At 44.2% G+C, this 17,573-nt stretch overlaps 2 protein-coding genes across 2 annotated transcripts in view; both read right to left on the bottom strand.

The window, feature by feature from the left end:
* Positions 1-17,573, bottom strand: part of LOC309362413 (uncharacterized protein) — a 107,178-nt gene that overhangs the window by 77,232 nt on the left and 12,373 nt on the right. The gene's annotated exons all lie outside the window — the stretch shown is intronic.
* The window catches only part of LOC309362418 (uncharacterized protein), a gene marked incomplete at both ends in the record, with an annotated part of 27,381 nt that continues 9,808 nt past the window's right edge, over positions 1-17,573 (bottom strand). The window contains 2 exons of the mRNA XM_081931764.1: positions 1-6; positions 662-1,478. Coding sequence (XP_081787890.1) covers positions 1-6; positions 662-1,478 — 823 coding nt within the window. The remainder of the gene's footprint in view (positions 7-661; positions 1,479-17,573) is intronic.

Consider the following 17,573-nt stretch of genomic DNA (forward strand, 5'->3'; position numbering starts at 1 on the left):
TCACCCCTGTGTTAGTCCGTAGATGAATTCTAAGGTGTCCACTCCCATTGAAGCTCTTTCCACACTCCATACATTTAAAAGGTTTTTCCCCAGTGTGACTCCGTTGATGAATTCTAAGGTGTCCACTGTGACTGAAGCTCTTTCCACACTCCATGCATTTAAATGATTTCTCCCCTGTGTGACTCCGTTGATGAATTCTAAGGTTTCCACTGTGACTGAAGCTCTTTCCACACTCCATGCATTTAAATGGCTTCTCCCTCGTGTGAGTTCGTTGATGTTTTCTAAGGTCTCCACTCTGACTGAAGCTCTTTCCACACTCCATGCATTTAAATGGTTTCTCCCCTGTGTGACTCCGTTGATGAATTCTAAGGTTTCCACCCTGACTGAAGCTCTTTCCACACTACATTCATTTAAATGATTTCTCCCCTGTGTGAGTCCTTTGATGAATTCTAAGGCTTCCGCTAGTAGTGAAGCTCTTTCCACTCTCCATACATTCAAATGGTTTCTCCCCTGTGTGAGTCCATCGATGTATTCTAAGCTGTCCACTCCCACTGAAGCTCTTTCCACACTCCATGCATTCAAATGGTTTCTCCCCAGTGTGAATCCGTCGATGAATTTTTAAGGTGTCCACTCCCACTGAAGCTCTTTCCACACTCCATACATTTAAAAGGTTTCTCCCCAGTGTGAGATGAATTCTAAGGCTTCTACTAGTAGTGTAGCTCTTTCCACACTCCATGCAATTAAATGGTTTCTCCCCTGTGTGAGTCTGTTGATGAATTCTAAGTTTTCCACTCTCAGTGAAGCTCTTTCCACACTCCATACATTTAAATGGTTTCTCCCCTGTGTGACTCCGTTGATGAATTCTAAGGTTTCCACTCCGACTGTAGCTCTTTCCACACTCCATACATTTAAATGGTTTCTCCCCTGTGTGAGTCCGTAGATGAATTCTAAGGTGTCCACTCTGACTGAAGCTCTTTCCACACTCCATGCATTTAAATGGTTTCTCCCCTGTGTGAGTCTGTAGATGAATTCGAAGCTCTCCACTCTGACTGAAGCTCTTTCCACACTGCATACATTTAAATGGTTTCTCCCCTGTGTGAGTCCGTTGATGCATTCTAAGTTTCCCAATAGTAGTGAAGCTCTTTCCACACTCCATGCATTCAAATGGTTTCTCCCCTGTGTGACTCCGTTGATGGATTCTAAGGTTTCCACTCCGACTGTAGCTCTTTCCACACACCATAGATTTAAATGGTTTCTCCCCTGTGTGAGACCATTGATGTTTTCTAAGGTTTCCACTGTCAGTGAAGCTCCTTCCACACTCCATACTTTCAAATTGTTTATGTTCTTTGTTTTTACACTCCATGCATTTAAATGGTTTCTTCGTTATTCCCATTAGACATGGCCCACCAGAATTCTGATTGGCTTCTCTATTGTCTTCTTTCAATGGGGAGGGGTAGGGAGAAAATCCTTTTTGTTTTCTAGGAAGAGAACAAAGGACTATTGTTGTTGTTGTTTAGTCGTTTAGTCGTGTCCGACTCTTCGTGACCCCATGGACCAGAGCACGCCAGGCACCTCTGTCCTCCACTGCCTCCCGCAGTTTGGTCAAACTCATGCTGGTAACCTCGAAAACACTATCCAACCATCTCGTCCTCTGTCGCCCCCTTCTCCTTGTGCCCTCCATCTTTCCCAACATCAGGGTCTTCTCCAGGGAGTCTTCTCTTCTCATGAGTTGGCCAAAGTACTGGAGCCTTAGCTTCACAATCTGTCCTCCCAGTGAGCACTCAGGGTTGATTTCCTTCAGTATGGAGAGGTTTGATCTTCTTGCAGTCCATGGGACTCTCAAGAGTCTCCTCCAGCACCATAATTCAAAAGCATCAATTCTTCGGCGATCAGCCTTCTTTATGGTCCAGCTCTCACTTCCATACATCACTACTGGGAAAACCATAGCTTTAACTATACGAACCTTTGTTGGCAAGGTGATGTCTCTACTTCTCAAGATACTGTCTAGGCCTGTCATTGCCCTTCTCCCAAGAAGCAGGCGTCTTTTAATTTCGTGGCTGCTGTCACCATCTGCAGTGATCATGGAGCCCAAGAAAGTAAAATCTCTCACTACCTCCATTTCTTCCCCTTCTATTTGCCAGGAGGTGATGGGACCAGTGGCCATGATCTTCGTTTTTTTGATGTTGAGCTTCAGACCATATTTTGTGCTCTCCTCTTTCACCCTCATTAAAAGGTTCTTTAATTCCTCCTCACTTTCTGCCATCAAGGTTGTGTCATCTGCAAAGGACTATTACATACATCAATTAGCACCTGCTCTTATTTTAACGTCTTTTACAATCTCTCCAGTCCTCCATATGTTCCAATTTTTTAGGAAAGGCAAATGAAATAATGTAAAATAATGGTCATGCATCATCAGCCTTTTATAACCCTTAATTATTGTTAATGGAGCAGCATTATCTTAGAATACGGTTGAACTGTGGGCTTTACGTTATATAAAAAGTGGTTTCTCACAGGAAAGGGAGCTGCTGTATGTTCCAATATTCCTCAGGGTCCTAAGTTCATCATGAAGTTCTTCATCTTCTACACTATAATCCTCCACCCCTTGGGCCACATTCTGTCCCCTTCGACCTCTAGATGTTTATTAATCACCTGCACCGTCCCTTTGGCCTCAGGATGTCCATACTGACCATTTCTGGAGACCCATATATAAGTCTAGTGACAAGGCTTGGTGCTTGTGGTCGGTTGAAGGAGTGCTCAGTTGGAGAACGTTCTTGGGGTTGGACCTCCATCTCTCAGTCTTGCATTATGGAATGGAGAGAGCTGGAGATGCAGAAGGAAAGCAGCTGGAGCCTGATTGCTGGGAAGGCCAGATTGAGACACCCACCCCAATTATGATTTATAATAATTATATGCCGCCAGGTCTCGCACCCGCCTCCTGACACTGGCTTATCTTAGCGGAGATTCCCTGTCCAGGCCTCTCTTACTATTCTTCCTCCTTTGCTGTGGGTGGCCAAGGGCTTCTGGATATTCTAGCTCTGCTCCAACTGGGAATTATTTATTAAACTGTTATACCTCTCTTCATCTGAAGATCACAAGATAAAAATATGTATGTCACTGAAAAAGGTGAGTATTAAAGGTGAATAACACTGATTGTGGGAAGAAAAGAAAGAAGATTAAACCAGTGGTGTGTCCTCCTGAATGTAATATAATAATAATAATAATAATAATAATAATAATAATAATAATAACAACAACAATAATGTGTAAAGAAGAAATCAATCTTCAAATCAGTTTCATATTCCCTGGCTGTATTTCTCAGCCACGATTGTGACTCAGAATCTTAGCCACACTTTTTTCTAGAATATCAACTGGACATAGGAGCCAGACATCCCTGGGATTTCATCCAGACATTCCTTTAGTGTGGGCAGCAGCAGCGGAGAAAGGAAGGAAGCAACTTTGGGGACAAATAATTTCCTTCAGAAGGTCTTCCCCAGCGACCAGCAGGGTTGATAAACTGCTCAGTGGGGACACCTTGGCTTTATAGTGTTACGGTCTGGATACCAATCACAATCCCTTGGAAATGTCTCAAGAACCCTTAAGATCCAGTTCCACCAACTCCCAAGTAACACCGAGCCCTGGAGGAACTTTCTATGCTGAGTTGAGGCATCTCTGGCCCTCCAGATGTGGTTGGACTCAAAGTACCACCTGCTCAAGCAAGGATGGCCCATGGCCAGGGAGGATGGGAGTCTTATCTGGTGGGACAAACTTTCCCCTTCTTCCCCCTCCTCTGAAAATGCGGAATGGGGGAGGTGGGGCACATTGATGCAATAATAATAATAAGGCAGGCTCTTGAGGGGGGAACCCGGGAACCCAGCCATTTCCATAGCAATCTTCCCTATCCCTTAAATCCCACAGAGTTAAGAGATCTAATATATTGGGAACAATGGAAACCAGGTGAGAAGGAGTTGGGCCCAGGTGTCTCTGGGGGGGGGGGAGCCCTTTAGATGCTTCTGCACAGAAACGCAGGCATGTGAGGGAGACTGGAGTTGCCCAGAGAGAAGCCTCAAAGGGGGGGAAATAATAAAGTGGGCTACCTCCCTTTCCTCTTCCCCCCCCCCATGGTTGGAGTCGCTCTAACAGCCCCCAGCGCCCCCTGCAGCTCCTGATTTGGGACCTAAGGCAGGGCAAGGACTGAGCTTCAGGGGAGGAGAGGGTGGCTGGATCGGGGCTCCTGCTCAGGGATCTCTCCCTGGAGTCCTGGCAGATTCCTGGGCAGGAGGGAGAAGTCAAGGCAGGCGGCCCCCCAGGCCCTCTCTCTTTCTCCAAGATGACTTTGATCCCTCCCCCAGGGATGCTTCCCTTCCTCCCTCCGCCCCCTCCCAGGGTCCCCTTTGCCCAGAGCCCCCCCCCTGGCCGGCTCAGCCTTCCTGCCAAATCTCTCCCCATCCCAGGAGGGAGATGGGGGGGTCTCCTTCCAGGCCTCTCTCGCCCCCATTAACCCTTCCATGGACTCCCCAGTCTCCACCCAAAGGGGACCCACCATACGTAGGATTGCGGCGCCCCAGGGATTCCTGCCAGGTGGTTCAAGTCCCAGCCCTGGGGGGGCCTCCCACTTTTATTGCCTCAAAGGGGAAAAAGGTAAAAGGCGGATCTACATGGATCCTCGTGAATTCATATGATTTTTTCATTCAAATTAAATAAAACCACCATGATACTGTAGACTATGTCTTACTCTGTAGACAGCATCAAAAAAATCACGCATCCACTATCTTGTGGGGCCGCAGGGGCCCAAAAACACGGTTAAAAACACGGATCCTCATGGACCCTCATGATTTTTGCACAAGACCAGCCCAGAGTCACCATCAGTTCAAACATCATGGCCAGGGGCACAGCATCCACCACAAAAATCACGGGACCAAAAACGTGGTTTTGAATCACAGATCCTCATGGATCCTCACGCTTTTCGCATTGGGCCAACCCAAACTCACCGTCAGATCACATGTCATAGCCAGGGGCACAACCTGCACCACAAAAATCCCGGTTCCACGGGTTCCTGGCCATACCGTGGCCCAAAAATGTGGTTTTGAAGCACGGATCTTCATGGATCCTCACGCTTTTTGCATTAGATCAGCCCAAACTCACCATCAAATCACACATCATGTCCAGGGGCACAGCCTGCACCACAAAAATCATGAGTTGCACTACAAAAATCACAAAAATGCACTGTTAATGTCACCACTGCAATATTATTATTAGAGCTGATAGGAGAATATATGACTACCATATTTTTCGCTCTATAGGACACACTTTTTACCCTCAAAAACTTAAGGGGAAATGTGTGTGCGTCCTATGGAGCGAATGCAGGCTCCTTGGCTTCAGCGATAGCAACACGAAGCCTCTGAAGCGCAAAGGGAGCGCTCCCTCCCCGCTCCAGAGGCTACGCGTTGCTTTCACTGAAGCCTGGAGAGCGAGAGGGGTCGCTGCGCACCGACCCCTTTCACTCTCCAGGCTTCAGGGATAGCCGCCTGAAGCCTTTGGAGCGCAGCGCAAGGATTTCAGAAGGAGAGGTCAAAGTTAGAAACAGAATTGTTAGAACCCAATACTAAGAATCTGTCAAGAATGTATAACTTGCTGTTGAAATGGAATACACAGGATGAAACGGTGAAATCAGCTATGATTAAATGGGCACAAGATATCGGTCATGACATTATGTTTGCGGACTGGGAACAGTTATGGACCACTGGTGTTAAATTTACGGCATGTAATGCCTTAAAAGAAAACATAATGAAAATGATCTACAGGTGGTACATGACCCCAGTCAAGCTTGCAAAAATTTATCATTTGCCCAATAATAAATGCTGGAAATGTAATGAGACTGAAGGTACCTTCTACCATCTCTGGTGGACCTGCCCGAGGATTAAAGCCTTTTGGGAAATGATCTATAATGAAATTAAGAAAGTCCTTAAGTGGACCTTTCCTAAGAAACCGGAGGCTTTTCTCCTGGGCATGGTTGGCCAATTGGTGTTGAAGAAGGATAGGACGTTTTTTATGTATGCCACCACAGCAGCAAGAATCCTTTTGGCAAAGTATTGGAAGACGCAAGACCTACCTACTCTGGAAGAATGGCAGACAAAGGTGATTGACTTCATGGGACTGGCAGAGATGACCGGCAGAATCCGTGACCAGGGGAAAGAGACAGTGGAAGAGGATTGGAAGAAATTTAAAATATATCTTAAAAACTGTTGTAAAGTTGAGGAGTGTTAAGATGTCAAGGAATAAGAAATAGAGAATTACAGCTGTAACTAATAAGTTAAAGAAAATTTAATGAAAGGGAATCAAGAAGTTAATTGACTGGAGGAGTTGCTAAAGAAATGTAAAACAAGGATGCAGCGAAAGGGAGGTATGGGGAAGTCAGGGGAAAGAAGGGCATGAAAATAAGAGTATGAAATTATACATGTTTTAAGTGTTTGTATGTTTTTGTTTTGTGCTTTGTTTGTTTTTTATTATGTGTTTGGAAAATGAATAAAAAATTATTTTAAAAAAAATAGATTTTGAAACTGCGAACTGTCATATTCCACAGGTTGGTATAATACAGCAAAATCCAAACATATAGTTTTCATCATCATGGCAGGGATGGTCCTTTTCCATCGAATTCTTATTTATGGAGTTGGTTTTTATATCCTGCTTTTCTCTACTTGAAGGAGTCTCAAAGTGACTAAAAATCTCCTTTCCCTTCCACCCCCACAGCAGACACCTTGTGTGGTAGGTGGGCCTGAGAGAGTTCAGAGAGAAGTCTGACTGGCCAAAGGTCACCCAGCAGCCTGCATGCGGAGGAGCGGGGAAGCGAACCCAGCTCACCAGATTAGAGTCCACCCCTCTTAACCACTACACCACAGAAACGTATCTCTTAAAACTCTGGAGCAAGCTGTTCAGTTCAGCCTCATAGTGATACTGATTTGCGGAGGGAAGGTTGGTGATGAGCAAGATCCTTTCCCATTTCCCAACACAGAGACCATAGAGCAGTTTCTTTTGGGGGCTGAACCTGCAGAGTGTTTCTGTTCAGAATTTCTGTGGCAGAAATTGGCTAAGTGCCTTTATAAACATTCAGCTTCTCAAATCGAACCCCATCATGAAACTTTCAGGTGTAGCTGTTGGAGGTGGAGGGCAGAGAAGGTACTAGTCCTTACCTCCCTCCTCCCAGCCCCATGATCCATTGCCCAATGGGCTGAATTTCAGGGCTTTTGCATGTAAAGGGCAAGCTTGTTCTTTACTTGTTTAGATCTTTAAACTTGGGAACAGATATTTGGCTCCATGACCAAAATGACCAAAAGGGTCAGCTTCTAGAGGACTGGAAAGATCATGATTGTACTTCCCCTACCCTCAGCCCTAACCCTGTTGAGTATTTTTTGTTATGGGACTGAGTGTTTGGGGCTGATGCTGTAGCATTCTTGTCTGGGGGCTTGATGGAACAACAGAAAAATGTCCCTCGCCTAACTCTCCAATGCCCTTCAACAAGAATGCTGTAGGAAATACTGCTAATCCCAAAGGGAGGCAAGAATTTGCTTCAGCTCCACAACAGCAGCAAGAATACTTATCACAAAGTATTGGAAAACACAAGATCTACCCACCCAGGAAGAATGGCAGATGCAGGTGATGGACGACATGGAACTGGCTGAGATGACTGGCAGAATCCGAGACCAAGGAGAAGAGTTGGTGGAAGAAGATTGGAAAAAAATTAAAGTTTATCTTTAAAGCAGAAACGAATTTGTGAAAGAAGAGAATGTAAAATCACAGTATATTAAGATAAATTATTAAGATAAAAACAAAGCTGGAAAGGATTTGTTGAAATATCTAACTGAATTAGAATACCAAAATGGGAGGTGTGAGGAGATCAAGGAAGTAAGCGAATTAAAGCAAGTGATGTAAAGGTTTGACTTGTTTCTCTTTATTTATTTTTGTTGTTCTTGGATTATATTTGTTTTCTTATGTATTGTTCTTTCTTTTTCTTTTTTGATTCTGTTTTGACTTATATTTTTTCTTTTCTTCTGTAACCTTAAAAAAAATTCTAATAAAAACTTACTAAAAAAAGAAAAGAAAAGAAAATAATTTGCTTCAGCTCACCTTGTTAATGGCAGAGCAAAAGCTATGCATGAGTCATTCTCAATCTACTTTCAGGACTGATTTTAGAACCCTCTTATATCAGGCCACATGGTCACTGGAGGTGGCCCCATCATGCAAACATGACTATCCACACAGGGACCATCTATTTTTATTTTTTTCTGATACTGGATTTTAAGTTACAGTTACATCTTTTAAAACAGCTGTCAGTATACACTGTATTCCACTTGCCTTCCAAAGGAATACGTGGCTCTCCCCACATAGCGGGTTAGGTTGAGACTGCTGATCCAAAGTGATCAGTAATTTTTACGGTAATTACAATCCTGCTTTCCCTTGTACCAGCTTACCTTGACTTCAGTAAGGCCTTTGAAAAGGTCCCCCGTGATATTATTGCAAAAAAACTAGTAAAATGTGGGCTAGACAAAGCTACTGTTAGGTGGATTTGTAATTGCTTGACGGGTATTGTCAAGCTGGAGCATGTCCAGAGGAGGGTGACCAAAATGTAAAAGGTCTGGAATCCAAGCCCTATGAGGAGAGATTTAGGGAGCTGGATTTTTTTAATCTAGAGAAGAGAAGATTAAGGAGTGACATGATAGCTATGTTTAAATATTTGAAGGGATGTCATGTTGAAGAGGGAGCAAGCTTGTTTTCTGCTGTTCTAGAGACTAGGATGCAGAATAATTGATTCGAACTATGGGAAAAGAGATTCCACCTGAGCACGGTAATCCAGTCAGGGAAAAAGGGAGGCATACTATGTTTAGGGCACCGTTTCCAGCCCCTTCCCCTTTTCGGGGTGAGCATAGTGGATCCTAAAAAGGGCTGCTCAGTCATGGACACAGCTGCTGAGCTGCTCAACTGCCTCATTCACTGAGTCAGAACGACTGAATCTGTATCCACTGCCCATGTGTCGGTTCATGACTAGGGGCTTCACATTCCTGCCCCCGTAGCCATTTAGTGATCGCCTTGGGGGGAGGGTTTTGGGGGGGGGTTGGGTTGGGTTTTTGGAAGATGCCTGTGCGTGAATTTGTTTTATGTGTGTAGATCAGTGCACGCTGACCAACGCACAGTCTTCGCAGTAGGGCTCTGTTCTGATGGCATGAGTAGTCACGACAAACCGATAGATTCCTATCTGCTGCAACCTTCATCCGCCTTCACAGCCGTTGTAACACACTGCTTGTTATCACCCGCCTGTTCTGCCGTTGAGGACTTATTGGATCATTCTTTGTCTAGCTCCTTCCCTGTTATGTACTAAGCTTGGATCCTAGAACAATAGGCAAGCAGGATCTTAGAATGCAAGAACTGATTGGCTTGCAGGAAAAGACCAACCAGGCTCCAGGAGGGAAGCAGAATTAGCCAGTCAGACGGGACTCATTTTGTAAATAATGTATATAAAAGCCTGAGGTTTGGGGGGAAATTCAGTCACTGTTTTACAAGCTGCAATAAAGAGCATGAAATCACTACAGGACTCTGAGCATATTTAATTTACTTTGACCTTACCGCCTTGGGTGACCCTGCTGGGAGTACGAGATTCCCAACGGCTTCACTCACAAGGGTCATAGGAATGTGCAAGCCCATTCACCAGGACAAGTGAGGGAACTGAGATAGATTGCACTGAGCCCTGGTCTCATTAGACAAAGTGTTCCACCAAAAAGGCTCTGGCTCTGGTTGAGGACAGCTGGATATGTTTTGGGCCAGGGACCTCCAGTAGGTTGCTGTTAGATGAGCGTCACACTCATGGGGGTTGTATTGGAAGATAATTCCCACAGATAAGAAAGGTCACAGACTGTTTAGGGCTTTAAAGATTAGCACCAAAACATTGAACCTGATTCGATACTCCACCTGGAGCCAATCCAGCTGATGACCAACCAACTGAATGTTCCACAAAGTCCAAGTAAGAACTCATGCATCTGCATTTTAGACCATATGGAGTTTCTGGAGCAGTCTCAAGGGTAGCCCTGCATATATCTCTCTCTCTCTCTCTCTCTCTCTCTCTCTCTCTCTCTCTCTCTCTCTCTCTCTCTCTATCACATTTATACCCTGCACTCTCCGGCTCAGGTGTACAGCAAGTTAAAGTAGTCTAGTCTGCAGGTGACTACTGCATGGATCACCATGGCTAGGTTGGAAAGGGACAGGTACAGTACCGATTGCCTAACCTGACATAGATTCAAAAATTCCAGCTTGGCTACATTTGTGACCAATGCCTCCATAGAAACAGAAGCATCCAGGATCAAAAAAGGGACTCCTGATGGCAGCTACAGGTGACTATTGCGCCCCATGAAGAGCTGGGAGCTGGCAAACCGAACTGAAATCATTCTGGCCCAGCCATTGGGCGCCCATCTTTAATGGATAGAAATTAAGCCGACTCCATTTCCTCCATCCCAGCACACCCACCTAAAAATTGGCCAATATATCCAGGGTAGCATCTGGCCAGGGCCATGAAGCAGTAGATCCATGATGTTTGTGGTCAGATCTGTGGTTATGTACATGATATTTGAATAAAGGGTGAATTTGGGGTTCCCCAATGCAAAAAGTGTGATGATCCATATGAGGATCTGTGTCTCAAAACCACGTTTTTGGTCCATGGTGTTGCCAGGAAGCCGTGGATCTGAGTTTTTTGTGGCGCAGGCTGTGCCCCTGGACATGATGTGTGATTTGACAGTGAGTTTGGGTTGGCCCAATACAAAAAGCGTGGGGATCCATGAGGATCCGTGCTTCAAAACCACGTTTTTGGGCCACGGTATGGCCAGGAAGCTGTGGAACTGTGATTTTTGTGGTGCAGGCTGTGCCCCTGGACATGATGTGTGATTTGACGGTGCGTTTGGGTTGGCCCAATGCAAAAAACATGAGGATCCATGAGGATCGGCGCTTCAAAACCATGTTTTGGGGCCATGGTATGACCAGGGAGCCGTGGATCCTAGTTTTTTGTGGTGCGGGCTGTGACCCTGGCCATGATGTGTGATTTGATGGTGTGTTTGGGTTGGCCCAATGGAAAATGCGTGAGTATCCATGAGGATCCATGCTTCGAAACCACATTTTTGGGCCACGGTATGGCCAGGAACCCATGGATCCAAGTTTTTTTGCGGTGCAAGCTGTGCCCCATGGCATGATGTGTGATTTGACGGTGAGTTTGGGTTGGCCCAATGCAAAAAGCGCAAGGATCCATGAGGATCCGTGCTTCAAAACCACGTTTTTTGGCCATGGAGTGGCCAGGAAGCCGTGGATCCGTGATTTTTTTGGTGCAGGCTGTGCCCCTGGACATGATGTGTGATTTAATGGTGAGTTTGCGATGATCTAGTGCAAAAAGCGTGAGGATCCATGAGGATCCGTGTTTCAAAACCACGTTTTTGGGCCACGGTATTGCCAGGAACCCATGGATCCGAGTTTTTTGTGGTGCAGGTTGTGTCCCTGGCTATGACGTGTGATCTGACGGTGAGTTTGGGTTGGCCCAATGCGAAAAGCCTGATGATCCGTGCTTCAAAACCACGTTTTTGGTACATGGAGTGGCCAGATAACCGTGGATCCGTGATTTTTGTGGTGCAGGCTGTGCCCCTGGCCATGATGTTTGAACTGATGGTGACTTTGGGTTGGTCTTGTGCACAAGTCATGAGGGTCCATGAGGATCCGTGTTTTTTAACCATGTTTTTGCGCCCCTGCGGCTCCACAAAATAGTGGATGCATGATTTTTTTGATGCTCTCTACAGAATAAGACATAGTCTACAGTATCATGGTGGTTTTATTTAATTTGAATGAAAAAATCATATGAATTCACGAGGATCCGTCTAGATACGCCTTTTACCTTTCCCCCCATTATATGTATGTATAGATCCGCTGATTTTATGTGAGCTGCTCGCAGGACAGCTTTGGTTCAAAGGCAAGATTGAAATGCAAAGGTTTTCCCCATTCGTAGCAAAGAGCTCTTCCGCCGCCCCTCCTCTCCATGGGCTGGCCATCTCCAGATCCTGGGCTCTGCCCCTTCCTCTCCCCCTTTGAAGACAGAGCCAGAGCATCACCCCCTCTCATGGGAGTCTCTTCCCCTGCCAAACAGCTCTTGCTGGCAAAGGTTTAGTCAGAATCGCCTTTCTTGCAACTTGAGGCCATGGGTTCGAGTCCTACCCTACAGCCTAGAATAGAGTTATCTTTCTTTGTTGCTGCATCACCCTGTGGACTCAGGTTAAGCTAGTGGTCCACCGAGACCCCTGGATCCTTCTCACATGTACTGCTAGTCAGCCAGGTGTCCCCTATTCTCTATTTGTGCAGGTGGGTCTCCCTGCCTAAGTGCAAGGCCTGACATTTGTCCCTGTTGAAGCTCATTCTGTTACTCATTCTGTTCTGCAAGGACGTCCCCCAGCGGAGCTGCTATTCCTGTTACAGGAAATCTCAGGGGAGTGTAAATAATTAAGGAGGATTTGAGAATAATTATCCTTGCAAGCCCCCCCCCCCGGGTTGAAGGGGTGAGCTCTCACTCACAGATCTTCCCATACCTGTCACTTGTGGGTGAAGGGGAGCCCTTGTTGGAAAACGCTCTGGGCTACCTGCAGCCCCCCTTCCAGATCTCCGAGTGTCCTCCAATGAGCATAGCTCTGGAAAAGGCATCCCCTTCTTCTCCAGCGACATAAACCATCTTGATTTATGCACACTAGCCTTCTGCGTTAACACAGCAAAAGAAAGAGGCATCGTAGTTCTAAACTACTATTTAACATTTACATACATATGCATAATGGCATCCATTCTCATCAGCTCCAACAACAAAACAGAACGACATAAAAGTGAAAGTAGTTTCAGTCTCACACCGGAAGAGAGATAAGACAGTCGTGGTGTAGTGGTTAAGAGCGGTAGATTCGTAATCTGGTGAACCGGGTTCGCGTCTCCGCTCCTCCACATGGAGCTGCTGGGTGACCTTGGGCCAGTCACACTTCTTTGAAGTCTCTCAGCCCCACTCACCTCACAGAGTGTTTGTTGTGGGGGAGGAAGGGAAAGGAGAATGTTAGCCGCTTTGAGACTCCTGAAGGGGAGTGAAAGGCGGGATATCAAATCCAAACTCTTCTTCTTCTTTCTCACGCTCCACTCAGACAGGTGTGTGAAATATATCAAACATAAAATCAGCATTGGGGAGCATGAAATCCTAACAGCCTTTGTTCTTTCTCTATACATGCACTACATTGTTTTATGATGTGGCAATCCTTCACTCAAGAAAGAAAAATAATTCCTAATGGAATATAATTATTAATGGATGGAAATTAGTAATGGAAAGCTGGAAGTCAGCCCTTGTTGTGGTTTAGTCGTTTAGTCGTGTCCGCCTCTTCGTGACCCCCTGGACCAGAGCACGCCAGGCACTCATGTCTTCCACTGCCTCCTGCAGTTTAGTCAAACTCATGCTGGTAGCTCCGAGAACATTGTCCAATTATGGTGCTGGAGTTTCCTCCAGCACCATAATTCAAAAGCATCAATTCTTCAGCAATCAGCCTTCTTTACGGAAGAATGGAAGCAGGAGAAGGAACAACAACAGCCTCTCCCCAAGACCTCAGCATGGGAAGTCATCCAAAAATGCTTAATTTGGAATAGAATAATTGGCTTTTTTAATTGTATTATGAATTGGTATTGTATTAATGTTGCTTATATTGTATTATTATTAATAAAAAAACTAATAAAAACTATCATAAAATATAAACAATATATGAGGTTTGGGATATTAGCAGTACGTATAAGATGCTTCTACTCTTTTTGTTTCTTTTATTATTATGAATAAAAAATACATTGGGTATACAATATTCAATAATATGCATATTCAATAATATTCAATAATAACATATTCAGCTCAACCATATGTACAATTCTATATACCTTAATGCTCCTCCCTCCACAAGGTTTATTTAACTTTTAACATTTTAATTGCCCCAAATTGTTCAAACCTACCCAAATAATTCAGTATCTTCTCAAACCAATCCTCCTCTTTCTCACTGACCTTAAGCCCTTTCAGTCTATGTATAAGATGAATGAATGAATAGACTTTATTTGCGTAGCCGACAGGCCATAGCATCAAAATGTATAAGATGCTTTTCGTCTTTTTGTGTCTTTGTTGTTCCATCAATGGGAGTTATGATGCTGTTCCTATAATACTAATCCCACCAACCCTGCTCCCAAACTACCACCACAACTCCTAACACCAACATTTCCAACTCTCTCCACCAAGGCCCCCAAATCAGCTGCCTCTCAGCCCATCATCACTCACCCCAGCACCCCAGATTCTCCCCCTCCCTATCTAACATTATATTATATCTGCTATTATACTTGTGAGACATGACCTTCATTTCTTTAAAGACCTGTCTATACAACTTTATATACAAATACCAGAACTTCACATGCACTCCATGCATTTAAGACTGATTTCCCATTATCTGAGTTCATTGATGGGAAGGAAAGTGAACTCAGAGAGAAATATGTCAAACACTCCATACATCTAAATGTTTTCTTCTCCCCTTTGAGAATCTGTAGAGGTTTCTTAAGCATCCCATTCTAACTGATGCAGCGCTCTGGGACTTCCAGGGTGTCGCATCGGAGTTCAGTCGCCTGCCATGCACCCTCCACAGCAGATCAGGTCCTGTGGTAAACTGGTCCCCAACCATTTGCCCCTCCCTCTTTGTGGCATTTGTGGATTTAAAAAGTGCCTTTGATTTGGTCGATCGCAACAAACTATGGACTAAACTAGAACACCTTGGTATTGACCCATATTTACTTACACTGATTCAAAGTTTACATTCTAATAACCAAATATATGTTAAAGTATCAAAAGATGGTAGACTTGCAGGTCCTATTCTGAATAATCGATGAGTTAGGCAAGGCTGTATCTTGGCCCCTACCCTATTTAATCTTTTTTTATCTGACCTACCATTATTCCTTCAAAACGCAACCACTTATTTAAACAATTGCCCACTCTCTTTACTACTTTATGCAGATAATGCTGTAATTATTTCACTCTCTGTTTTGGGTTTAAAAAAATTATTTAAGAGTTTCTCAAACTATTGCTCTCTTAATAATCTCAAAATTAATTATGAGAAGACAAAGATTATGCAATTCAGAAAGAGAGGGAACCCAAAAGGCTGTATAATTAATGGACATCTAATACAGGAAGTTAAGCACTTCAATTATCTGGGAATCACATTCAAAAATAATATGAATTGGAATACACATATATGTGCTGCTATAGCTAAGGCCAAAGTGACAGCCCATCATATAAAATCCTATTTTTTTCTCCAGTAGGAAACAGATTCATCCCAGCTGTATTGCAAGTGATTGATATGAAACTTTGTACCCAACTTCTATACAGCACACCAGTGTGGATTTCAGGCGACCTCAAGAGGCTGGATAAATTTCACGCTTCCCTTTTGAGGTCATTATTAGGACTTGCAAACTCAGTAAAATATGAAACAATATGTTGTGAGCTGGGAATATTGCCTTTATCAGTAAGAGCATGGCTGAGGACCTTGAAATATTGGATCTTCCTCCATTATAGAGCCCTATCCCCTAATTCTCTACTTTACGATCTTTTAAGTGATAATGCAATCTACAATCTATCATTGATATGTAGGAGAAAACTGGATTCTATAGGGCTCACTCTGCCTTTGAAATCTCTGATCCCAAAGATACATGGGAAATTATTAGGAAGACTCTCACAGAAAAAAGTGCTGTTGCCATGCTTGAGGTTGCAAAGCACAGCACCTGCTCTCCTATCCACTTAAATCTCCCTTTGTGTACAGATTTCCAAAAGGGATACATGACAAATCTGAAGAAACATGAATCGTGTAGGATGTTTATGTTGGCCAGATTTAACATGTTTCGCTCGGTGGTAGTGAGAGGAAGATATTTGGCTATCCCAGAATCTGAGCGTCTCTGCAAATGCAGTAAAAAGGAACTAAATACTAACATATATTCTTCTCCTGTGATTTTGGCAGTTATGCCAGAATACAATTATATGAGGCCCTAAAATTCAATAAACAGATTTTTACTCAACCAACTGTTCAGGACATGCTGGCGGACAGCGATGATCAAATTACTTTAATAGCGGCCGAATTTTTAAGAGCTGTCCATGAAGAAAGAATGGGCCATGATAACGAGACTTAGTGGTTTTTAATGGTAGTGAGGCAAGGAAGAAGGGCTACCCCTATGCTATTCATATAATCAGTTATCAGAAATCAATATATTCATATATGCTCACACATAATCAAGGCTTACAGTATTTTATAATCCATTTTGAATCAAAGGGAAGCTGTGCCTTAGCTAACTGCACACTGCTTGAAACAGCAAGATTTAGAGCCGACCTTTCCCCTACAATATCTGTGTACCCTGGACATGGGGAAGACGTGAATCAGAGATTCTGGTACAAAATCCCCTTCAGATACAGGCTAAATTAGTCCACAAGAACAGGAAGAGCAAAACCACAAAATCTCCAAAACCCCTGTCCTGTCATAACTAGGGGAGAGGTTAGACAGAGCGTCACTGCAAGCATCGGAAAGCAGAACTTGAACTCGGTGTTTGACCAGGTGCTGGAAGCATGGCAAGAAGCTTGCTGATTGGCTATTATTTGCTGACAATATCGTGACTGTCTCATGGTTGTCTCATGATCTATGATTTGCTGTGATCTACTCAGGTATAAAGACCTCTGGATTTCTGTCAATTGGGGTCCCAGTTCCTTTTGGAAGAGATTCCAAACTGGGTCCTTATTGCCTGGCAATAAACTTCACCTTCATTTTCTCCATTTGCCGAGTCTGCCTGATCCTTATTTTGCACCCAGTGAGTACCTGATCACGTTCACTTGCTTCAGTAGGTAATGTTGCTGTGTTGTATTATTATTTTATATTATATTGTATTATGTTATTCATGTACATGGATTAATTTCTAGGAGTTAAGAATAGGACTAGGATAAATTGTGTTTGCTGTACCCGTATTTTATACAGTTTGTATATGTTGTTTGTTTGTTAATGTGTGGTGTGCTATGCCTAATAAAGGATTTTGAACTGAATTGACAGAAATATAATTATTATGGGTGAATTTAATGGAGTAGTATCACTGGACTATGACAGAACACTGAGGGAAAGTATCTCAGAAGAAGGCAAAATACCAAATACTTTTTTGATATGGTTACAACAATGGATCTACTAGATCAGGGGTCAGCAGACTTTTTCAGCAGGGGGCCAGTCCACTGTCCCTCAGACCTTGTTGGGGGCCGGACTATATTTTGGGGGGAAATGAGCGATTTTGGCCCGCCCACAAAGAGGCCTGAAGATGTTTGGCTTTACCTGTCCCAGTTGTTGTCCCAGTAGCCCCAGTTGGGCTTCTCCAGCCAGGTGCCAGGGCAGGTTGGAGGCTGTGTTGGCCGGTGAAGACAGAAGCAGAAGCCCCGGCGGAGCCACGGACGGAGGCAGGGGAACGGGGGCATTGCCAGAGCATTTACCCACCAA

This window comes from Podarcis melisellensis (assembly GCF_964234715.1).
Source record: "Podarcis melisellensis genome assembly, contig: HAP1_SCAFFOLD_190, whole genome shotgun sequence".
NCBI classification, from domain to species: domain Eukaryota; kingdom Metazoa; phylum Chordata; class Lepidosauria; order Squamata; family Lacertidae; genus Podarcis; species Podarcis melisellensis.